This window comes from Triturus cristatus, chromosome 7, assembly GCF_964204655.1.
Source record: "Triturus cristatus chromosome 7, aTriCri1.1, whole genome shotgun sequence".
Lineage (NCBI taxonomy): Eukaryota > Metazoa > Chordata > Amphibia > Caudata > Salamandridae > Triturus > Triturus cristatus.
The window spans coordinates 373,526,222-373,551,004 of NC_140590.1; the positions used below are offsets into that span (position 1 = coordinate 373,526,222).

Consider the following 24,783-nt stretch of genomic DNA (forward strand, 5'->3'; position numbering starts at 1 on the left):
GTTAAATCAGAGTAATTTTATGTCTCACTCAGATTAACATAATAGCTCTTCACAAACGACAGATACAAATCATGTTATTTTTTTGTTTTATTATATTCATTAAACTCTATGAAACAGTTTATGCAGTCTTGGTGGCCCTGGTACGCTTCTTCTTAACCACCACAGGCTTCTGGCTTCTCAAGATGGCACTGGCACGACGGAGAGCCGCCTAGAATAAATTAAGAGTGTTACCAAAGAACTGAACATGTTCAATAACTTAGCACACAATTACAGCAAGCAAATATTACAATGTGCAAAAATGTGTACATTACAAAATCAGACGCAGTTTAGAGTGCAGTGCAGAGGAGAGAGTTGGTAAAATACAATCACTGGCTTTAGATGGAAGGGACTGACCCAAACATGTAAAGCCCAGTTCAAGTCCTACCTTAGCTTTACTACACTTTCGAAGAATATTACTATACCCAATTTAAAGGGTGCATAAAGGTGGAGCATTAGGAGTGTCGAAAGGAGTAGGTGTATACCGAACGTTCGAGTAAAAGAAATGCACATCTGCAGTAACTGAAGGCTTCTGGGGGAGGTGGTTGGACGCAGGTGAATCTGCAGCACTACATGCTACAAACGGAAGCTTACAAGGTAAGTAACATTAAGTTTGTATGATGTGTGGCTGTAACTAAACATGCTCTGCATACACAGTAAAAAAGTACACCCGTAAACTGGGGATAGCTGAAGGATGTTGCAGAGGACAAACAGTTCTTAGGACAGCTTGGCCAAATCTTGTTTGCTGCCGTGCCACAGTGCTTTGTGAATGTGTGTAGAGCTGCTTTACATATGCCAGCTATGGGTGTGTTTCCAAGGAAAGCCACAGTAGGTCCATTTTTGAACGTGGAATCAGGGTAGGGAAATTATTTTTAGCCCTAAAGTAGCAGGCTTGGACACATTTGACAATCCATCTAGATATGCCCGCCTTTGAAAGAGCATATCCTGTGTGGCTTGGTCAAATCAAGAAACATCTGCTGAGTTTTGTGAAAGGGTTTGGAACTACAGATCTACACGAGGGGATGCTTGACATCAAGTCTGATTGTGGGTAGAAGACTGAGTTCAATGCTTTGATTAAGATGAAATGAGGATACCCCTTTGGAAAGAATGTGGGGTTTGTACTAAGGACAATTCTGTTATGAACATGAAAGAAAGGTTCTTCCAGGGTGAAGGCCCGGAATTCACTAGCACTAATGTGATGGCGACACAAAGCAACTTTTCAGGAAAGTGTAGAAAGTTCCTTTAAGGGCCTACTTGGTTCTCCCTTATTGTAGCCTAACTGTACGTGGTAGGCCGCATTGCACTATTACAGACACCTTTTATTTTGTGCCATGATGTTTTTGAAATATGCTGCACATGTTCTTGTTATTCAGTTCTTCCTGGGATTCAGTCTAATCATTGCGGACAAGGTCGAACAACTTAGTGCCCTGTTTTTCTGTGCTCGGTCAAGCAACATCTCCTAACGTTTTAGGCAACACAAAGGCACAGCTGCTTTCCAACACTGCACTTGTTATATAAACTGACTTCTCATTTGGAAAGTAGAGGAGAATTCTAGCAGAGGGTAAAGGTCCAGGAAAGAGGGCACCAGCCTTGCGCAACCTTAGCTTGCATCTATGATTCAGACCACATAACTACAAATGCCAAGTATGGCGTTCTGTTGTAATTTCATAGAAAACTGATATAACAGCTCATGAAGGGTAGGATTAGACATACAATTCATCATGGTAGGGCTTTTCTTTGTACACAGTTTGCACGTAACGTTGATTAATTTGCTCAGTTGTAAATGTTCTTATCACAGCACAATTGCTTCATATTAGAGCACACTAGTTTCAATAAATATTGTAAGCTTTCCTTGTGTCTTTCTTTTGTTTAATATGGACATGCATGAGTGAGAAACAAAATGTAACGATCTGTTTCCACTGTTCCCTTGGGGAGCAGAGAGTTGTGTTCTAGGTTGCCAATTCACCTGTTACTCTGGAAAGGTTAGGAGGGCAAGCAAGGCACTGTGAACTGGTCAGATAGGTACTGATGTGGTATGGTGACTTAATCCCTACATTCTGGAGTCCTGTGATCACAGACAGTTCTGTTTACAAACAGAATCCCTGTAACAAAAGAAATTGTAAGGGGCGCAAGTGTAAAGGTTCAAATGGAGAGCCCATTTTTTTAATCTACTTGTTCAAGGGACAAGAAGTTATAGAAATCTACATCTCCTTTAAAAATCACTTGTCCCACCGAACCCTTCATCAATCTTATGGGTTAATAGAGAAACTAAGTTTTTGTTTCGGTGCATGAAGTCTGAAATAAAAACAATGCTTTGCAATAATGCTAAAGTAAAATATGAAAGGTGGTATCATACCTATATACCCCGAAATACAACAAATGAAGCTTTTAAATTTCTCTTTACTTAGTTCCTACTTTCTCTCTGGTTAGGTCTCTCCCACCACGGTGAGCAAACACTAAACCCTGCTGAACACACATACCCTTGCGCAAAGAAACCCTGTAGGCACACCCTGGCAAAGATGCATAATGTCCCCAACACAAAACATCTTGCACAGATATGCAACCCCAGTGTAAACAGAATACACTGTTTAGATTGTTCATTCACTGCAGACAAACCCTCCAGGTGCACACACCCATACACACAATCACCCCATAGATACTATGATAAAAGATGGATATCGCACAGACCTGCATTAGGCCACACAGTACAATGTGTTCAGCAAACACATACCTCAGGAATGCCTATCATCCTGCAAACCCACCTCACAAATGTTGACTGGATCTTGGAATGACATGAGGAAGTAGCTTGTAGTGCTGTTCTGAGAGTGGTCTGGTTTGATGGATTATGACTAAAGATGACCATCAATCCAGACAACTACCCAATTGGTCATGTTCCTTTAAAGTCTTTGGGTCCAGTTTCCAGCTGGGAGGGCTTTCCCCCTTTTTGTGGAAGGTTACTGCACACCAGGTGTTTGCATCAGCATATTTAGAGGTAAATAAGCTGCTTCTAAAGTTTTTTGTGCAGTACATCATAGCTCCAGCTTCTCTTTCTTATAAACCATGTAACAAATGCAGCAAAAAATGTCATAGGCACAGCTACACATCTGTTCAATGTGGGCATCGGTAGAGGGGCAGCTCACTCTGGCCATTTCAGGCGTCATGGTCTGCCCTTGGCCACTGTCTGATCACTTGCATATGGCTCAAGTTAGAGATTGAGAGAGTGAGGTACATAAGCTGCAGCACTGGCAATGCCCATCATGTGTCTGGGGCAGTCTAACTTGATCTAAATTTTCCAGTTCTCCCAAGCCCAGCATATGTTAACCAGACCTTACAGAGGTAGAAGCCTGCCAAAAAAAACCCCGGAATTTCCAAAAACGCACAGGAGCCTTTTTTCAGGAGCCATTTACGATAAATACTTTGATTGTATTCATCTGATCCCTATTTGGCAAGATTGTGGTTATTTAGAATCAATGTAACAACTGCTAGTAAGTGTGAGTTTAAAAACATGTACTGGATATTATCGGGGAAGTAGGGAAGTACCCAGTCTCATGGTATAATTACCAAAATGCAATTTGGTACTAAACGTATACCCTTTGCAGTGATCTGCAATCTTGGATCTACTCTGTTAAACAGTTTGATCCTGGAATAATCACACTCATACTTCTGTCCACTGATCTGACAATATTTGAAAACATTTTCAGACATGCTTATTGTAAAAAATAAAAACCAAACTTATATTACATTCCCAGTACAGGATCCCGGCATGGTTTTCATTCACTAATTCAGGGCGGTTTAATGGCAGGTGCCGTCATTGAATCTCAGTAGTGGATTGTGCTCCCAAATAGCGCTGTGCAGCAGCTCATCCCTCCAAGCCCCCTACAGGCACTTTTACAGATCATGAAGGGCTGAGACATGCTCGTCTCGTGAGGGGTTAAAAGCGGTTAAGAACCAAGAAATGCAGGACAGTGGCCATCACGAGGTGCTTCTGTGCGGGCAGTGGGACAGGAGGCTGGATTGCAGGAAAAAAAACCGCAAAATTGGAGACAGCAGGCCCAGGAGATGACACTGCAAATCTTCGCCACCTGTACACACGGACACTTTCTCATGCGGTTTCCGTCTGTCTCACACATTCGAAACCTTTAACAGACTGTCTCTTTCAGACATGCACTCTTTTGCAGACACTCAAACCTTTTTGTTTCGCACAAACTCATCACTTACATGGTTGCACGTGCTGAGCTGGCTGCAGGAAGGGGTGCAACTGTGGAAGGCTTTAATCATGTCATGATGGAGACGGCCCGCCCAGCAAGAACCGGATTCAATCAATCATGTCATGATGGAGACGGCCAGCCCAGTAAGGGCAGGGCTCAATCAATCATGTCATGATGAAGACGGCCAGCCCAGCAAGGGCAGGGCTCAATCAATCAAGTCATGATGGAGACGGCCAGCCCAGCAAGGGCAGGGCTCAATCAATCATGTCATGATGGAGACGGCCAGCCCAGCAAGGGCAGGGCTCAATCAATCATGTCATGATGGAGACGGCCAGCCCAGCAAGGACCGGATTCTATGGCAGGACCGGAGGCTTCGGATTATGCTAATATCTCTCTTCGCTTTATTACAAATGAAACATCCAGCAGCCAGAAAGATAAAGAAACCTAGTCATCAACAACAAAAAACTACAACTCCCTACAACCAGGGAGATACGCAAGTCCATAGTCCTTCCACTATTTCCAGTAACCGGCAATCATATTCCCGTTTGTCTCCTCTCCTCCTCTTTCTTCGCTGCTTCGCAGCCAATTAAGTGCTCTCCTATTCTTATTCTTTATTGTGGCTATATTTGACAGGTTTCATCTCGCTCCTTACGCGGCTTCATTCCGGTCAGTGTGGTGCGTGCAAAGCCCGCTAGAGGGACTTAGCCCTCTCGTTGCGGCACTCCTCACAGAGGAGTCGCGCTGCGATAGACACGAGCGGTTTGCCTTACCCCTGTCTGCCTCACCTGGACGCCCGAGTATTCAGGTTGTAATTTCCCGCAGATTCTGACCTGTACGCCCCGGCGGGGGTCCGTAATAAGCCTTTCCGTCTGGAATTTGGACGTGCTTCTTCGAGCGTTGTAATAAGCACAAGTCCCGCTTGCACCTTAGTGCGCGATCGCGCACCTGCCAAATATCACGAATCTGGCGGTAAACGCGTAGGGAGGCAGCAAGCCCGGTCAGGTCGTTGAGGGCTACGCGCGTAGGGAGTCTGTGCTGCTCCTATTGTGACCTTTTGGTTGCCCAAACTTTGTGTAGTCTACCAGCCTGCCTTGGCTTTAGTTGGGGTTTCCCTCCCCTGTAAAATTGGCGGTGTTTTCACCTCTGAGTTACTTCCCTTATCCTGAGCCTCAGCTCGGTTTTTGATTGTGGGTGTGCTATTGGTGTAACTATGGCTGATCAGGCTGAATACTATGAAGAAGAGGTCCAGGGTTTTTCACCCTGGGACGATTATTTCTTTGAGGCGGTACACACCTCCATTTATAGAGTAGTCAATGAGGTGGTGGGACCCATGGAGCAACGTCTTTCCCAGAAAATTGTCCAAGAGTGCACTTAGGTGACGGCGCGACGCTCTGATTCCCCGGCCGATCCTTCCTAACAGCTCGGGGAGAAACCTCCACCTCCTAAAAAGCATTGCATCGAAGGTGTAGACGTGGGCGCGTTCAAACGCCTCAGGTCAGCTTTTGGCAATTCGGCAGGGCCATCTGTTCCTCGCCTTTACCGGCAGACGTCCCGCAGGAGCCTGTAGAACCTCCCTCCCCTCTGGACGATTATGGCATGCAAGGGGATACCGATGACTAGGCATGGTCTTCACAGCTGTGGCTCCCGTCGGCGACCCCTTCCACCACCACTTCTGCGGTTCCGTATGATTCGGACATGCTTAATCCCGATGAAATTATGCACCCCGCTCGGCGGCTTGGGTCCCTGGGGATAAGGTGGCTAGTAGGCTTCGGAACCCCTGGAGGAGGCGGCTCGGGGTTGCCTTCGTGCGGAATGCCCGAGGCCCTCGTTGGAGAACAAGATTGCTTTCTTGCCGGAACTAGACCCGAAGATGGACACCTTTTTCGCTAAGTTTGTGAAAGATCCGCGGAAAGGCAATGACAGGTCCTGGCGCTCCTGTCAGGATAAGTTGCTGGACGCCATCGGCCCCATGACTAAAATACTAGATATGGCGGAAGAGGCGAAGGTCTCGGGGTCTCCCATCTCTGCTGAGGTCCTTTCTAATTGGGCCCAGCGTGCAATCATATTTCTGGGCAACGCTAATTGTGCTTTATCTACCGAGCGCCGTCGCTGATCAAACTAGACCCCAAACTAGGGGACTTGGCATCCTCGGAGGCAGGTGCTGTGGCTCAAGGGGGTCTCTTTGGAGACCCCTTTGTTAAGGAGCTTGGTAAGTTTGTGGCAACTTTCACGTCGTTGGACAAAGCGCAGACCAGTATCAAGCGGTTCTTTAACCAGCGGGTTTTCTGTGGGGCCGGGAGAGGCTGGGGCCGCTCTCCCGGCCGAGGCTATCAACAGAACTCCGGAAGGGGGCAAGGCTCCGCTCGTGGTCAGTATAATACCTCCGCAAACTTTAACAACTTCTACCCGACAAGAGGGCAACGTTTGAGGACGCGGGGCTTCAAGACCATCTCTGGTGCCAATTCCTCCGGTAAGTGTACTTCCGGTGTCTCAGGTCCGCATTGGGGGTCGACCAGCGGCTTTTCAGGGCGCTTGGGCGGACATAACTTCAGACGCTTGGGTTCTCCAGACCATTCGAGGCTTTCATATAGTTACAGGGGGAACCTCAGCAGAAGGCTCCTCGCCAGATTTCTTTCGGCGCACTAGATGCTCAGTTCATCGACAAGTGGGCTGTTTGCCGAACAACGCTACATCCCCAGGGGTTCCTCAGCAATATATTTCTGGTGGACAAGGCCTATGGTGGCCGTCGTCCGGTGATCAACCTCAAGGAATTCAACGGATGGTTTGTTTATCGACATTTCAAGATGGAGGGAATCCATCTTCTACGAGACGTCCTTCTGCCGTCCGATTGGATGGTGCGCCTGGACTTGAAGGATGCCTATTTGGTGATCCCTATCCATCCTCCACATAGTCTGTTTCTGCAGTTCTGCTGGAGGGATTTGGTGTACGAGTTCACCGCCCTTCCGTTCGGTCTGTCTTCGGCACCATGGTGTTTCACCAAGGTGCTCCATCCGGCGGTGGAGTTCCTCCGCGCTCAAGGCATTCGCATGATCGTTTACTTGGACGATCTACTACTCATGGCGCAGTGCCCGAGGGTCCTCGCCTCGCAGCTTCAGCAGACAGGTTCTCTTTTACAGGGCTTAGGATTTGTGATCAACGAAGGCAAGTCCATTCTCCAACCTTCCCAAAAGGTGACCTTTCTTGGGTTTGTGATAGATTCCGTCCAAGCAACCTTGAGTCTTCTGTCTCGGAAAATGGCGAACATTCGTCACTAGCTGCACCAAACGATTTCCAAACCTCACATTTCCTTATGGAAACTGGCACTGATAGTAGGCCGCCTTTCTTCGTCTATTCAGGCGATCTTTCCGGGGCCCCTACATTTTCAGACGCTCCAGCACCTCAAGGCGCTCCATTTGAGGAAGGGGAGATCTTACGACCATGTCGTTCTCCTCTCAGAGGAGGCCATGGAAGAGATAACGTGGTGGTTATCCCACATGGAGGCCTGGAACGGACGGCTATTTTCTGTTCAGTTCCAGATCTGCTCATAGAGTCTGATGCCAGCAAGTCAGGCTGGGGTGCGAGGTGCCGGGATTTTTCCACCAGAGGGTTGTGGTCTGCAGACGAGCAGAGTCTCCACATCAACTGTCTGGAACTTTTGGCAGGGTCCTTCGCAGTTCGATGTTGGACCAAGGACAGCGTGCAGTCCTGTGTTCTTCTGAAAATGGACAACGTTTCCGCGGTCCGTTACGTCAATCGCTAAGAGGGCTCCCGATCTCAGGCACTGGCAAATTTGGCAAAAGATTTTTGGAGTCTGTCTGGACCACCACATTTCGGTCACGGAGGAGTATCTTCCGGGCCGGACCAATCAGGTAGCAGACTGGCATTCTCGGAACCTGTACGATTCCAGTCTCTGGAAGTTGGACCCCCAGGTCTTTCAGTGGCTCCAGTCATTATGGGGTCCTTTCTCGGTGGACCTCTTTGCCTCCTGACTGGACAACCAGATACTTCAGTTGGAAGCCGGATCCGATGGAGGCGGCCACGGATGCCTTCCTTCAAAATTGAACGAAAGAGCGGTTATGCGCTCCCTCCGTTTTCAATGATCACAAGATCTGCGGCACAGATTCACCGTCAGGGGGCGGAAGTGACCATGGTAACCCCGTGTTGGAGATCTCAAGTCTGGTTTCTGGTTCTTCTGGAACTTTCTTGGGATTTTCCAATCCTACTCCCCCTGTGTCCTCATCTGCTTCGGAGTCTGGACGGGATGTTACACCATCTGGTCACACAGGGGCGGCTCCGTCTCATGGTGTGGCGGCTTTCCGGCAACGCTGGTCGCTGCCAGGCCATTCGAACCGGCTGCAACCCTCTTGTCTAAGGCGTGAGCAGATAGCACCAGTCTTTGCCGCCGGAACCTCGGTATTCGGGACGATAACTTGGTGCTGAATCTCTTTGTATCTTGGCAGCCCAACAAATATCTGTCATTGAAGGAACTGTCTTCTAAATTGGCTACGCTGTTGCGTTTGCTCTCATGTAGGAGAGTTTCGCATGTCCGAGCTCTGGAAATCTCGGCACGAACTTTTTCGCCTGAAGGGGTCGTTTTTACAATAGGGCGTCATACTAATTCCCACACCCGAACAGTGTCATATCCGGCGTTTCGGGATTCTCCGAAGTTGTGTGTGGTGGATTGCCTCAAGGCTTATGAAGACTTGACTTGGGAACTTCGCCCTCAGGGTGAGCGACAACTCTTGATTGCACTCCGGAAGCCACACAAAGCTGTGTCTTCGCCTACAATTGCCAGATGGGTGCGTTGGGTCATGCAAGAAGTGGGCATTGATACAAAACAGTTTGGTGCTCATTCGGCCAGAGCAGCCATGGCCTCTAGCGCGTTTGCATTGGGAGCGCGCTTGGAGGATCTGATGCGAGCGGCGGATTGGTCCTCGGACTCTACGTTTAAAAGGTTTTATTTTAAACCAGTCCTGGATGTAGCTCAGTTGGTGGTAAGTAAGCTTTGAACTAGCATAATCCGAAGCCTCCGGTCCTGCCATAGAATCGGAATTTGCCAAGCAGAAGTGAGGGTAAGTTGCAATTCTATTAAGGACACAGGCGAGGATTATCCCACCCGGAGCACGATAGTGCGAACCTGCCCGTACAGTAGTAAGTAACCACTTTTGGGTGCTTCTTGCTTTGCCTAAGATGTTGTTCTTGCCTATGCTGTTTTGTGATGCTTTACTCTCGTGGAGATCTCCGCTCCCCTGTTTGTTTTTTCCTTCCAGGAACTGATGGGTCGAAGCAGGACCAGTAATAAATTGGCGTGACTCGCGCCAAGAAAGAGGAGAAGACAAACAGGGGACTATGATTGCCGGTTACTGGAAATAGTGGAAGGACTACTATGGACTTACGTATCTACCTGGTTGTAGGGTGCTGTAGTTTTTTGTTGTTGATGACAATGGTTCTTTATCTTTCTGGCTGCTGGATGTTTCATTTGTAATAAAGCGAAGAGAGATATTAGCATAATCCTCGCCTCCGTGTCCTTAATAGAATTGGAACTTACCCACACTTCTGCTTGGCAAATTCCGATTCAATCCATCATGTCATGATGGAGACAGCCCGCCCTGCAAGGACTGGATTCAATCAATCATGTCATGTCGGAGACAGCCCGCCCAGCAAGGACCGGATTCAATCAATCATGTCATGATGGAGACGGCAAGCCCAGCAAGGACAGGAGGGCTGATACTGCGCCTCTCAATCAATTCTCTTCTTTACTACAGTCTTGTGCAACTTGCTGTGTGTTCCCTCCTTTCTTTCCATGCGCAGCTCAGGAGGCTGAGTAATTAGGGCAAGGGACGGGCTCCCGCTGTCTTCAGCTGAAGGTATTCCGGTGGATCGAAGTCCAGTATCTGCAATATACATTTTGCAGAGCAGGGCTCTGTAGACGTGAGACCTGGGGCCACAAACCACTAAACCCCCCCACCCCTTTGTGATGGTCCCATGACAAAGAATCTAGCAGCCGAGCTGCATGGCATCTTGGGGAGAGGAAACCCTGCACCAGCAGCACAGAGATGCTACAGTGTTTGCTAGGGGCACAGAGGGTACTGTAAACAGCGCAGGTTTATTTAGGGATTTGCAGAATCAAAAACCGTCCAAATCTTCCTTTCACCGACAAATCACCCTTCCATCGCACTCCTCAGGGCACATTGCGAGTTCAATGTGAAAAGGTGTCAGAGGAGGTCGCTGCTTCCTGCCTGGAGAGCTCTCAGCATTTCTGGGTGTGTGTGAAGCGACATTCCCAATGCAACGCTGAACTCCTCTTTGCCGCTGAACTGGCCAAGGATCTCAGGGACCGGAGGACAAGGTAGTGTGATAAGAACACGTACTCTCAGCAGTTAATAAGTTGAATGAATAAAAATACACTATCACACACTTGGAGACCAGCTGGAATTACCTCAGATTCTGCAGCGCTCCTTCATACCTGGTGATCTCTAAGCCAGGCCGCATGAAAGAGCGGCTATTTTCCCTTTACACACGGCACAATGCGGACTGGGAGAAAGCACCCATCAACTGAACCCTGCTTTAGACCACCCCCAATCACTAATTTTTGGGATAGGGCGCTGCTGCCCATGTCCCCACAAATAAATGCCACTGGGACCCACTAGCTGAATTTAGGCACTGCAGAAGCAGCTGGCACAAAGCAAAACCGGATCAAAGAGCAGTAGAAGTGTATTAATAACGAGTCTCTTCAGAGACCTACGGAGCTGAGGCCAGGACACGAGGTGCTGGAATGAGGCCCCCTTCAGGACCCAGCCTACAGGATCTCTCCTTAGTGGTCTGCACAGAGCTGCCTTGTTCTATTCACGATTGGTTGTGTGCTCCAAAGTGCCACAGCTCAAACTGTTTAGTGCAATTTAATGTCTAGGTGTCCATTGCACAAAATAGAGATTAAATCTTGTTCCCAATAAAATGTAATGTTTCACAAGCGTCAGGCTGTATGAATCCCACACCACTGAGACGATATCCTTAACTGCAGGTTTAAGCCGATCTCTGTGCTTAGGAATACAGTATTGGACAAACATCTACAACTTGGCAGCGTAGCATGCCTCTACAGAGGGTCTGCATGGTTCTTTGATAATAGACACTTTTGAGGGAGGTTAAGCTAGCCAAATTATAGGACATCAAAAGCCAGATCGCTATATAGATTCCTGGGGTCAGGGTGCCTGATTGTGCCATAGTTCTGCCTCAGAAGGCCAAGCCGGTTAGGTAGTTTCTCGTTCAGGACCAGCGACCTCTCCAGATGGGTCGAGAACCATGGCTGTCAGGCACACATGGGAGCCACCAGGATGAGTGAGGGATGTTTGCAGAAGCTTCCACGCCACATAGGAGTGGGAGAGGAGGAAAAGCATAGGCATATATCCCCGACCAATCCATCCGGAGCACTGCCCATAGACTGGGGTGTGGGAACCTAGAAGCAAAGCTTTAGCATTTTGGATGGTGGTAAAGAGGTCTGGCTCTGGAAACCACCAAAAGCAGACGTATGGGAGCAGGACTTGTGGACTTGCTGCAGCACTCTTAAGGTGTGCAAAATCGTTGTCCACTCCTAGAAGGCACTACGCTAGTAGGAGTATCTGGTGGTGAAGTGCCAAATGCTTTGTGCCAACGCTGACCGGTGTGGTGAGCGGATTCCGCTTTGCTTTTGAAGAGAATATTTTGCGGGCAGGTTCTGTTTTTTTCAACAGCACTTTGTGCTGAACGGGGTGAAAAAAGCCTTTAGAGCCGGCTAGATGGCAAGGAGTTTAGGGTAATTTATGTGGAAGCCTTTCTGTTGCGGCGATCACATGCCCTGAACGGTCAGTTGCTGAAGATGCGCCCCTAACAGAAAAGCCAGGAATCTGATGGTCATCCATGGAACTGAGGCTATAAGGTGCTTGCTCTGCAACAGATGGTCGCGTTCTACCACTGCAAAGAATGGGTGTTGGCCCATATCAATAGATCCTCTCAGTGGCTCTCTGCTTGTGACCAATGCTGAAAGGCATTGTTGGAGCAGACCCATGTGTAGCCTGGTGTGAACTATGGCTACGCATGAGGCCAACATTCCAAGGCAGCGCATTAATATTCTGACTGCCAGTTGACAATTTGATGGAAAAAGTGTAGGTAGTGTCAATGAGCAGGGAGGATGGGTTATGTGACAGTAGGCGCCTTTCAGATGGAGCCGTCATGAAGTTACCTTGCTGCAGCAGTCGGATGACATCCTGCAGTGACCACATGGAAATGTTAGAGGATGTACATATTGAGGGTCTGATGTTTAGTATTGGCTTAGAGACCTGTCCTTTTTGGGGATGAATAGTACAGGGAGTACATCCCCTTGCTATGGTAATGTGAAGGTACTGTTTCTACTGCCCCTCTTGGGATAAGCCACTGAATCTCTTCCTGGAGGCAGTGCTGGTGTTCTACAGGGAGGGTGTGCACGCTGGCTGGGATGCCTGGTGGGATTGTAATGAGCTCCAGGCAGTATGTATGATAGAGGACCCATAGGTAGGGGCGGACTCCTTCCCAGCATGGGAGAAACCCCTGTAGCCTTTCCAGACACGTGCAGTGTGATTTGGGAGGAAGGAGACCAGAAGGGTTGTGGAAAGCAGGGAGTCACTGAGTGCAGAAGGAAGCTTCACTGGCAGAGCGTCCTTTGGCCATCCCTCTGGTGTTTTTACCTCCAACATCTTGGATACTCCTGTGTTGACTGCTGGTTGTATTGTTGCCAACTCTGGTATGAGGTAGGAGCCTGAGGAAGTAGTCTTACTACCTCCTGTGTACGCCGACCTGCGAAAAGACAATTGGATAAGGCTGTCTGAAAAGCCTCCAAAGTCTTGGCCACATTTGTGTCCTTTTTCAGTTTTTCAAGCATCTGAGCCACACTGCGGTCCAGACAGGTTTTCACTAGCAGATGCTGTTGCACTTCAGGCTTAAAGCCAGAGACATAGCCAGGCGTAATGCCTGACTAGGATTCTAGTATCAACACCTGTGCCTGCAGTGTTCGCTGCATCTAGAGCACAGAGGATGGTGGCATTTGAGATTGCTTTGCCTTCAGTAGCCAGCTCTTACCCCATCTCATACCATTGCGCCCTTTCGTACCTGTAGAGTAGGCCAATGGCAAAGCACCAGTGTGTGGCTAATTGTGCTGCCACCCTCTTGCCCACTGCAACAATTTTTTTACTCTCCTTGTGAAGCGGTGGCGAGACCCCTGTGCCCTGGGATGTTTCTCAGTGTGGACCACCAGGGAGCCAATCTGAACATGGGCGCAGATGTATGGTGGGTAATTAAGTGAGGTTTTTTTTGTTGACCGATGACCCGATCCTTTACTGGGTTGTCTTTCTCTGGCCCCGTTCTGCAGGCCTGTGGCCCCGTCCTGCAGGTGTATAAGAGGGGTGCGCAGTTCCTAACTGAAAGTGTGGGGAAAGGAAGGTCTTTCTCCGTGATGCCCTCACGCACCACGGAGGATGTCATGCTTCATCATTGGGCCTTGCTCCTCGTCGGGCCGGTGCTGAAATGCCCGGCCTCCCGTAAACGGTGCTCTTTGTCGGAGATCTTTTGAAGAAGCAGTTGGGTGCGTGCGGGTGTGACGACTGGGTAGTGCACAGGTGAAATAAAATAGGTCACGAGCAGTCCTACTAGGTTTAGTTTCATTGTATAGGTAGCTCGAGCCAGATTAAAAACAAAATAGGTGCCCTACGTGTATTTAGTGTTCATAGAGGACTGCCAAGGTTAAGTGGGTCAACATGTTTTGTGCTCCTAACGGGTCTTGTAGCACTTCATCAGGACCGAAAGAATACTAAAGTGTAAATGGTGCACTACCGTCTGGTTCTACAATGTTCCTGACTAGTCACCAGACACAGTAGGGGTACCCTAGTAGGCGCAGGGGGTACCCTAGTAGGCTTGCACTGGGGTATTGTAGACCCCTAATACATTAGCCAAGGGCCGACGCGGGAGGCAGAGCACGTCGTTGCTCTAGAGTGCAGGAGGCAGATGCCTTGCGTTCATCCTACCCTTTGCTCCGGGCCCCGTCCTGAAGGTCTCTGGCGCCGTCTTGAAGGTCTATGGCACCGTCTTGAGCATCTTTCAGCACTGGAGAACTAGAGGGTGCATTGTGTTCTGGAAAGTGTCTCAACCAGAAGTCATTGTCTTCCTGCATGACATACATATCTACTTCTGAAAGTAGCCACCCTTTGTATAACATTCAGGCATGAGGTAGGGTAATTAGGTAGGAACAGTTCTGCCGGGTAGAAGTCAGGATCGGTATCACAAAGAGGAGCAAAACCATGGTCATTCCTGGGTTCAGGATCTTAGGGGGCAACATAAGGTTCCTCAAATACAATATGCTACCCTTTCGAAAAGGGAGTGTTGTGACCTCTGGTGAAGCTGGAGTAGGCGGGTTGTACGGTGGAAGCAGTGAGACAGGCGGAGAGAAAGGAGGAAGTAGTACAGCAAGGGGGCTAGTGTCCCTGTCAATTTTTTGTGCCTTGGAAGTCCAAGGCAAGTTGCTCCTCAAAAGACAACTTCCTCTTCCTTGGCAGGATCTCGGTAGCAGCTTGGTGGAAATTTTGCCAGTGTGAAGATGAATAAAAAAAAAATCACTTTTGGCAGCATCCATCTCATCCTGGAGTTAGAGATCAAGCTGCTTAGTCGTCATAGTTAGCAACCAATGTCGCTTTCAGCATTAACATTGGTGTCTTTTGTTGGCGTCCTATTCGATTGCAGATTGCAGAGTTGAGAAGTCAGTCTGCTGAAAGAGGGCCACAACGTATGAGAGGCCTTTGCTGCTGCAGAAGGGAGTGGTGCGAATCCAAAATCTTCAGTCTGTGCATGGCACAATGGTAAAAGTTTGGTATGAATTTTCTGTAGTGAGCGGCACGGGCAAGCTTAATGGACAAACGTGAGGTCTAGGCTGGATCCTCCTCCAAAAGAAAAAAATATTAAAAAAAAGATCTGCACATCTTCAACCACCTCTTTACTCTTCAGCACCCTCTGTTGACTTTCCCAAATGCACTTCCTTGCATCTCACCACATCCAAACATACAATGCACTCACATTTAAGAAATGTATTTTACTTTCGCTTTTGCGCTGTAAATATGTTTCCATCTGTGCACCCTCTTCACACACATTTTCACAAAATTGCAATTACACCTGGAATACATGGCCATTGTTCTGTGTGCCCTGCAGAGAGGCCAACCCACACAGGCACTTTGCTTTGGCTTCAGCGCTCTAAAGCTCCTCAAACACCTGCACATCTCAAAGTATGCACTGAAAAATACAGAAAACATGGGAAAAAAATACAGAAAGAAACCCAACATGATTACATAGCTAACTCTCGAGGAGGGCAAGATGAAGTAAAGCTTGAAAAAAAAAAAGGAACTAAATCGCTGACATGCATTGCCTTAATGTGTTAACACTCACTGTTCACAAATCAATCCATGTTTTGGCATCAATGTTAAAGGCAGGAAGAGCAGGGCCAGTTTTTATGTCATACAGCAGATAACTGTCCATTGTAAGCACATATCTTGTCTTTGCCTTTCAGTCGGATATTTGTATAAACTTCACAAAGGAACAAGAACACTGGCCTCATCTTTTGCATCCATTTCACAGGGGAACAAATGCGGCAGCTCCACTTCTAACAGCGCAAGTCACTGCAGCTAGGGCCTGGGGTGTCACAGTGGGGGGAGGTTAGGGTGGTGAGTAGTCTCAGAACAAAATACATAATAGAAGATTAGCATTCTAACACTTACCATTAGAGGACATGGCACCAAAACACACAGTGCTTGCATCCACTCCTACATGTGATGAATGGGAAAGGGTGGATCTGTCCCTGTGAATGATTTTCAGCTGCTATCATGCAGGGAGGGTGACTCCAACACCTCATACCATGATGCTGCGAGCGTCACTGGGATACAGAGAATACTGCCATAGACTGGCAATGATTCCTTATGAAGGGCTTTAGAATAATAAGCCCTGCGTCGAGGGTCCCAGTTCAGAAAGTTCATATACTGCCTGGCTTCAGTACTCTGATTTAGAGCGAGGCGGGGCAGGCAGCCACGGACAGACAGCCCAGACATAAATGTATTGATTTGTTTAGAGATATAACTATCTCTAAACAAATCCATTTAGCATTTGTACAGGAATGTGAAGGAAATAATTTCAGGGGGATGGGAGGCGCAGCCCCAGAGCCCTAATGGAGAATCCGCCAGAGATAAACTGCTTTATTTCAAGTTTAACATTAATTATTTAACAGAAATATAAGTTGCCACTGAAATACATTTGTGCCACCCTACCAATAAAAGAGCAACAAGGCAGACACCATGACAGTTGACAGTCTAGTCCAGTATAAAAACTACACTAGCAGAATGGCCAAGATTATATGGAAAGAACACCGGCCTAACCTACTCAGCACAAAAAAAACCACAAACATTTGACTTAATTGTAGGATTACCAAAAAACAGGTTACTAGTAATACTGGTTATTTGCTGCACTTAGAAATAGCACAAATATGGTATTGAGAGCTACATACAAAGAATATGTCCCCAACAGAGCAGTAAAACTGATATTTTGTTCAAAATTAAGTGGCATGTCGATGTAAGACTGCAGCAGCAATCCCATTTGCTTTCTAGTCCCTTACTTTTTTCTGAATCTGAAACGGCCTTTCACTGGCACGTTACAAGATGTATTTGAAGTACATTGTCAATGCTCCAACAAAATGTCTTCAGAACTTGCACAAAAGTGCAGTTTTCTAATGGTGTTCAGAAGATTTTAGAGCAGAAGGCCAACAAAGCCTAGAAAGAAATATCGTTAAAAATGTTGCCTGGCATATAGCGCTTCAATTTAAAAAGCATATACCACTAAGACGAAACTATAATAACAAACAATAACTTCTTTGAAGAGTGTGCCAATCAACTTTAGAGCCGTGCCACATGAGCATCGTAGATTAGCCCTAAACCGCAGCTGCATAGGTAAGTAGGTGCTGATGTCTGCACTACAGCAGTCTGGATAATTCAAAGCTTTTGATTACAAGTAAGATGTAAAAAGCTGTTTGAGTAACAAAGTTGCCTCACTACACCAGCATCAGGCTACGAATACAAGTGGAGCAGTTAATTGGAAACAAAGAAAAGTTACCATGCGCAGGTCCTTCCTGTAGTTGTTCTTGCGAATGATGTGACGTAGGCTGCTCAGGGTAGCCCGGGCATTCTTGTTAATGGTGATTTTTTCGTAGGCGGAGACTGGTTTGCGCTGACCTAAGGAAAGAGAATGTATGACAAGTAAAAACGAATTCATGGACAAAAATGGCACAGAGAGGATAGAAAACTGGCATCCTCTACAAAACTAGCTTTAGTCTTTGTATTTCTTTAGTATTCGTAAATTATCCAGGGCAACCCTGTGAATTGTGTAAGATAGTGGTTCTTAACCTGGGACAATGTCTGCTCATGGAATCTGCGACTGGTTGGAAAATTAAATATTAGCATATTTATTAAGTACATATACATACAACGCAAACTGAAAGTTAAACTCAGTAAACGTATAGGAATTCTAAACTGGAAGCTAAGAATTTAGTTTGCATCCTCTTCATTTGTGGAAAAGCGCAAGCAATGCAAATGGACTTTAGTAAGGATGATTGGTGGCCCACATTGAAACAGTACTGGTATACCCTGGAAAAATATCAGGCACTGCTTTGAGGATGTTAAACGTCCTCCATAGTTCACTCATTCCTAACTTAACCTTCACAATGACATTAATGATAATGCAAAACTAAAGATGTTCTACTAATGGCAGCAATACATCAGCCCCACATTTTAGCTCTGCTAGTACATATTCCCAGATTGCACTAAAGCATGAGCAGATACTCTTAAAAATAAACAGTGGCACACCTGCTCGTTTCTTCAGAACCACAATGACTCCTTTTCCATCAGCTGCCGGCTCCACGCCGACTGTTTTCCTGTGGATGAGTCCATTGTAACGGAAAGAGTTCCTGGCCTTCAGATTGTTGGGCTCCTTTAAATGAAGAACAAAATATACATCACTGCATGATAAAACAAGCATATTCTTTGCAATAGGTCTCGCATTTGATAGAATTTAAGCTATTGGCATTGTAAATGACAATGCCTTTTATTTATGTGTTTAGAAAAGCAATACATAAAAGGCATTGCCATTTCTAATGGCGATAGCTCAAATTGCTGCCAAATGCGAGACCCCTACCCTTTCTTTAGACGCAGCTCATCATTCAGGTTACAGTGAGCAGCGTCTATAGAAAGGGGGATGGCCAACATTAAAGTGAAAGCAAGGTATGGGACGCTTTCCCTTAAAAAAAATAAAGAAAGCAAGTTTCTGTAGTGCGACCGCTAAAGTGAAAGCGAACCACGCTGCAAATTAATTAGGTAAAGAAGTACGGCCGCTAAAGTGAAAGGGGACCGCACTGAAAGGTAAATAAATAAGTGCGCCCGCTAAAGTGAAAGCGGAACACGCTGTAAGTTAAATAAAGAAGCGTGGCTGCTAATGTGCAAAGCAGACCGTGCTGCCAGCGGCATGCAGTGAAGTTGTGGGTGGAATAGGGGAACACCATTAAAAGAAATAGAGCTCACCGACTAGATAAAGCAGACCATGTAACACCACAAGTAACAGTCCAGTCGTTTGGGATGTTACAAATGCAGACATGGCGGTACCAAGGAGGGACTAGTACGTCTATTCATGAATGAAAAGTAATGACTTTAAAAGCACTGTAACATGAGCCAATTGTTAAGACTGGTGGAGCCTTTATTCCATACCTCAATACAGTATGCCTCGCAGCGCATGCGCTGCCCAGCCTCGACCTAAAAACTAATGCGGTGTACAGAGGGGCACAGAACTCAGCATGATCATATTCAGCATGTTCACACATGCCATAAAAACTGCTGTCCAAGTCACAATCAAAGGGTAAATCAGCAAGCTTTAGTAGTTAAAAAAAAAAAAAAACAAATACACAGCAAAATTATGTATATGGGTGAATCGGTCATTCAAGCAGACAAGACGTACAAGCAGAAAAAATGCGTAAGGGCAGACCAATCTATTTAACTCAATTTATAAAACTAAAAAATGCCTACTGCTTAAATGGTTGCTCTTGCATCCCATATGTAAAACATTGGTATCGACCTACATCCATAGTTAAACTTACCGTACTGTAAACCTGCTTGTTCCGTTTAATCAGGAAACTGGAGCAATTGCGAACAATCATCCATTGCAGGTGGGCAGACATCTTCACACCTACAAAAAATAAAAATGTCAGATTAACTTCATTTAACACCAGTACAAACACGAGAACTTGGATATTTCATTCATTTAAACTGCTTTAACATGGCAGGTGTCTTAGTGAACAGAACATGAGCACGTGTTGTAACATCCTGCACCTACAATGAACACTGTCATAGTTGGCCTTGTGCACGCAAGTCTCATGCTATACAAGAAGTTATACTATTATACATTTAGGCCTGCAGTTCTTAACCTGGGGTTGGTGGGCCACTGGGGTCTGCAACTCCAACTCGGGGTCACCGATGGTTTAGAAAATAAAGATTACCAGATATATAATGAAAACTCTGTACATAAATAGGGTTGCCTGGGTGACCTCAATTGAAGCACTGGTATTAGCAAATTAAGAGCATGCATTAGGAGCAAATAAAGACAAGGCAATATGCTGGAGTCTACATTGGGCCATCTTTCTGAATTAAAACAAGATTTTGAAAAGCTCCATCTTTCCAGTAAAATACCGATTATAGCATATTGTGTGTGAATTAAATATACCATAATTGTGTACTTGCCCGATGTATTTGTTTATATTTTCCAATTTGCATAAGCGGGGATACCAAGCTTCCAGAAGTGATGCAGTGTAGTACACAGTAGTCAAAAGATTAAGAACTGCTGATTTAGGTGCTTCGAGGCTGAACTGAATGGCACACTTCTTTACAAGTATGTTAATGAGCTATACGATCTTCTGTCACTAAATGGTTAAAAGTGAAAACTAAAATGGGGAAAGGAAAAGTAAAACGTGTTGGGTTTAAGAACCACCATTTCGACCCAATGGTGTCCTCACGACACGCAAGCGATATGGACTATCATTTATAAAATACCCCCGTAATTCCAGTTGTGAAGTACTGAGAAATGCGTTAACATGACCCGTGTCACAATTTATGAGGGGATGATATTACACAATTACAGTTCTCATCTCGTAAAGATAAAGACATCAAAACTCTTACCTGGGGTGCCAGGAAGAGCGTGAAGTCAAATGGAACCCTAAGCTGCATATCAGAATTGTAGGTTTGGGCAAACCTTTTAACCCCCATGGCCAGTATACAAAAGAACTATGGTCATCCCATACACCTGCAATCACTTCCTTGTCTTGCTAGATTAAACTTTAGACAACTGCAATTCATTCTATCAAGAATAGGCAACATGCATGGCAACAAAATTGGAAGACAAGCACAACCTCTCAATCCAACCAGAAGAGAACACATTGGTAGCCACCACACGTAGAAAATATGTCACAGGAGAGACCATTCCTGAGGCTAATACTGTGCGCATAAAAGTGGAGTCAGTGCAGCAAATTAAAATGTCAAAAGTAAAAATGCCCACGATATGCCATACATGCATAGGCCTACCTCCATAACATGGTGGAGGAGTAAGGCATGGGAAGCCTTAAAAGGGGCCCATAGACAGAACTAAAGCTGTGACAAAAGCAACAACCTGAAGTGTCATAACTGTCACTAGGCCAGATTCAGCTTATCAATGTGAAAGAACCATTAACAGTTTAGACTAGCATTCGCCTCAAAAGCCCAAAATTATAAACTGATTGGAAATGTACCTTGCTGTCCAAACTGTTCAGAATGCCAGCACAGGGTTCAGAACAGGGCTTCTTTAGTAATAAACCTATCTAGAAGTAACGTATCGAAACAAGGTAAAAGATGTTATTTGCTGCAGGAAGCTAGAATAGCCCTCGATTTCAAAAGCAGCCTGGCTTTGCGCACACTTGTTTTTGCTCATTCTCCTGTCTTTGGGTAGAGCTGAATTTCCTATGCTTAATCGGTCGCAATCCCGTCAATGTGCAATATAACTGAAAAGCAGGATGTGGATAATAACGTATACCAAAACATACAGGAAAGGGTAGCCTGGCACACCCTCGTCTGCCAAAGTACACTGACTGGAGATGCAGGAAAATCTTAGGTCACACTTAAGACAGCTGTGCACAACAACGCACCAACGTTCTGCCACACTGGGAAGAAAAACTTTTTGGGGACGTGTAGTATTCATTCTTGGAAACAATGTTCCACACTGAAATTTCCATGTGATTATGTTCAAATATAAAAATGTATTTGAATTCTAATGAAAGGTTGTTTCAAAGAGCTTTCTGCGAGTAGTTGTGTCATGTTTCTGAACAGGGTGGGCTTTAGGAGGTTTGAAAAATGGTGCACCCAAGTTTAATGGCAGGAAGCGCTGACAGAATGATTTTGGCTAAGTAATTTTGGAAACTTGATTGGCCACCTTTCTGTTCTTTGCTGCATTTTGGGTGTTAAACTGGTACTAATGAGGTGAAACCTTTTCCCAGATAGTGTCAACGTACAAAAATGACAAAATTAGGTAATATTGTAACAAAGTCTTGCTGCATAATTTAGTCAACACTGCCAGTTAATTCGGTCCACCCCTGCTGCAAAATTCCAGTGGCCCAGACTGTGCCCAATGAAGAGTCCCATCCTTCTGACAACCATAGCCAAAGCCGATAGATCTCGCTATAATAATTTAAGTACCAATCTGTCGGTTTTGCTGTTTGTAAACTATTGCTTAAAAAATGTCAAACAAAATACCATTTCAAAATACAGGTGTAAAAGCAGTCATCTAAAAGTACCTCAAAACTTAATTGAACTCTGGTTTTAATATTCAGAAATGGCATGCTTTTTCATGCGCTTTTCACTCTAAAGCTGAACAATTTAAGAATAAGGAAGTGTGATTGTAATGGGCGACTGTTGCCAAAGCCTAATTTACTTTCCACAGGATTTAAATATTTGGTCCTCTGTGGTAGCCAAGGGAGCATATTCATCCATCACCAAGAAAAATGTCATGCGTAGTACACTTTTTGCTCCAGACGCCACCTGGGAACAGCAGATGACTCCCCAACGCCAGAAAGCATGCGAAAAGAAACATCTCCCATTGAGTCAGAGTGAAAAAAGGTTGGGGCATATTATCAAGCACGGCGTTAAAATTATCGCTGCTTTAGCGGCAGAAAACTGCTGCTAAAGCGGTGATAATGGGCTTAATATGCCCGTGAGAATTCCCAATAGAAGCCCATGTTGAAACCAGAACATGGGCTTCTACTGGAATTCTCAAGGGCATATTATCAAGCCCATTATCGCCGCTTTAGCGGCAGTTTACTGCCGCTAAAGTGGCGATAATTTTTACGCCGTTTCTTGATAATATGCCCCATTGTGCCCTAAATGTATGCTGTGGAAGGCTTCAAATCAACCAATCAAGTGGCCTATACAGAGGTTACAGGGTTGGGACAAACAAGAAAAAGAAAAAACAAGAATCTGTAATAGAATACGTCTCACATTTACGCGAGTCTGAGCTATTGGCATTGTAAATAACATTTTTTTTCCCCTCCCGAGTTTTATATAGCGCGAACTTGACCCAAATCCAATCAGGCATCAGAGTGATTTACATAGCACTAGTTACGTTACATGAGGACACACATTCATTTTTTTGTTAGGCACGGGGAGATTGTGATTTGCCCAGAATCACAGGATGTTCAGCGTCATTACCGAGACTCGAACCGAGGTCGAGCACCCTAGCCATTAGGCCAAATCCTCTCCCCAATGCCTTTTATTTACGTTTTGGTTTTTAAAACAAATAAAAGGCATTGCCATTTACTAGCTTAAAGTCTCGCAAATGCTAAATATATTGCATTACAAATGCTTGAAGGCATTGCTGAGTTGCCCCTTTCTGTCTCCAATGGCCCCTACAGAGCTCCCCGTTTGCTACGAGTTAAACAAGTGGTGGTCACAACTGTGCACAAAAGGCCCTCCTGCAGTAAGAGAAACTCAAAGAAAATAGTACTCACAGACCAAAGACATACCGTGTAACAATCATAATGAAAGGGCCAGTCCTAATGGGAGATTACAAATGAAGACAAGGCGGTACTAAGGAGGGACTAAAAAGCATAATAAATAAGATGCCAGCGTTTAAGGACAATGACCATTATGGGCGGACAGTGGGTAGGGCTTCAAGTACATACAGCAAGCATGGCTTGCAGCGCATGCGCTGCTCAGGCTCGACCTAAAAATGAGGGAGCCAACCAATAGGCATTTCTATGAGTTAACAATTGGGATTCGACAATCTGCTATCTGGAAGGCTAGCCCTAAAAAAATATATATATATTCCAAAAGGACTGATACAAGCTTCCTCCATTGGTATCAAAATCAGTTTCGAACTTCTTGGTAGCAGGATACTGGTAGTTCTATCTACATGCACTAAAAAGCAGACAGCAAGGATGAGGGATATATGTGCATCTTACATAAGGCAATCTTAAGGTCCCATCCTTGGACCTACAGTTTTTTTTTTTTTAACCAAGCGCACTTTGCTTTAGGGAGCATCTATCTGCTAATAAGAAGGTAACCAACACACAAATATATTTCAAATATTAGAATACAAGTCCTCGGTCTAAAACCCACCACCGGCTGACATCTGGCGTGACGGACTATGAGCAGAGAGTGTGTGTGTGTGTTCGGTATTGCAATACGGCGATGGCTTATGTTGTAAAATCAAATACACTGAGGGGAAAACGTGTGTAGCACCAAGTATGCGTCCCTGTGCACGCCACTAAAAAAATACTCTTTGACTCAGCAGCCTAAAAACACACAGGTGTAAACAAAGCAAACAAAAACTATTTTAATAGTTTCTGCTACTACACTACGTGAGAAGGCCCAACCAAATAGAGTGCACGAAGCAGGAGATCGGTGGCCCAACTGAGTCGAGATGAGTGTATCATGGAACAATATCGGGAATGCGTATAATATAACGTCCGGTTTCACAAGATAACAATTTATTCACGGGATTCTGACTGAGAAGCCCAATGGCGACTACACGTTACCTCTCTACTCGTTGGTCAGAGAAAAAGGAAAGGAAGTAGGCGGAGTGAGAGAGGCATTATCACCTCTGTTCCGGTCCACAAGCACATGCGCGAATTAGAGTCGAAGTAAACATGAAAATGGGACTGTCATTAGGCTTGCAAATAGCGCCATACGCTGCCAATGACTATCTACTACACTACTAGAATAGGAACGAACTCAAATTGTGCACAGACACTCGCACATACATGCAGTTTGTTTTAACAATCGACCACATTGGAAGTTGAAAAAAACGACTTGCATTATTTGGTTGTGAAAATAAATGGCCGCCTTTGAAAATGGTTACATTATTAACACGCAAAAAAATACTTTTTCAATGCTTGTCAGAAATATTTCCTAAAATTGGCATACGGTAATCTGTAGTAGTAAAT

At 45.6% G+C, this 24,783-nt stretch overlaps 1 protein-coding gene across 2 annotated transcripts; it reads right to left on the bottom strand.

The window, feature by feature from the left end:
- Window positions 1-74: 74 nt before the first annotated feature.
- RPL28 (ribosomal protein L28) lies at window positions 75-24,483 on the bottom strand. Of its 2 annotated transcripts, none has more exons than XM_085616544.1 (5): window positions 24,376-24,483; window positions 19,420-19,508; window positions 18,140-18,263; window positions 17,391-17,509; window positions 75-208 (listed from the first exon to the last, which is right to left on the bottom strand). In XM_085616544.1, the coding sequence occupies exons 2-5, from the start codon at window positions 19,498-19,500 to the stop codon at window positions 119-121; spliced, it is 414 nt and encodes a 137-aa protein (XP_085472670.1). In that variant the 5' UTR covers window positions 19,501-19,508; window positions 24,376-24,483; the 3' UTR covers window positions 75-118. The 2 variants fall into 2 exon arrangements, with proteins under 2 accessions (XP_085472670.1, XP_085472671.1); XM_085616545.1 differs by lacking the exon at window positions 24,376-24,483 and adding an exon at window positions 20,060-20,579.
- Between the last annotated feature and the right edge of the window lie 300 nt (window positions 24,484-24,783).

What these genes read in the sequence shown, in the direction of transcription:
- RPL28 (XM_085616544.1), bottom strand. Translation starts at nt 19,500, where the DNA reads ATGTCTGCCCACCTGCAATGGATGATTGTTCGCAATTGCTCCAGTTTC. An exon ending in GGTTCTGAAGAAACGAGCAG is followed by an intron (nt 17,510 to 18,139) that starts GTGTGCCACTGT and finishes CTCTTTCCTTAG; the next exon opens with GTCAGCGCAAACCAGTCTCC. An exon ending in ACAGGAAGGACCTGCGCATG is followed by an intron (nt 209 to 17,390) that starts GTAACTTTTCTT and finishes AATTTATTCTAG; the next exon opens with GCGGCTCTCCGTCGTGCCAG.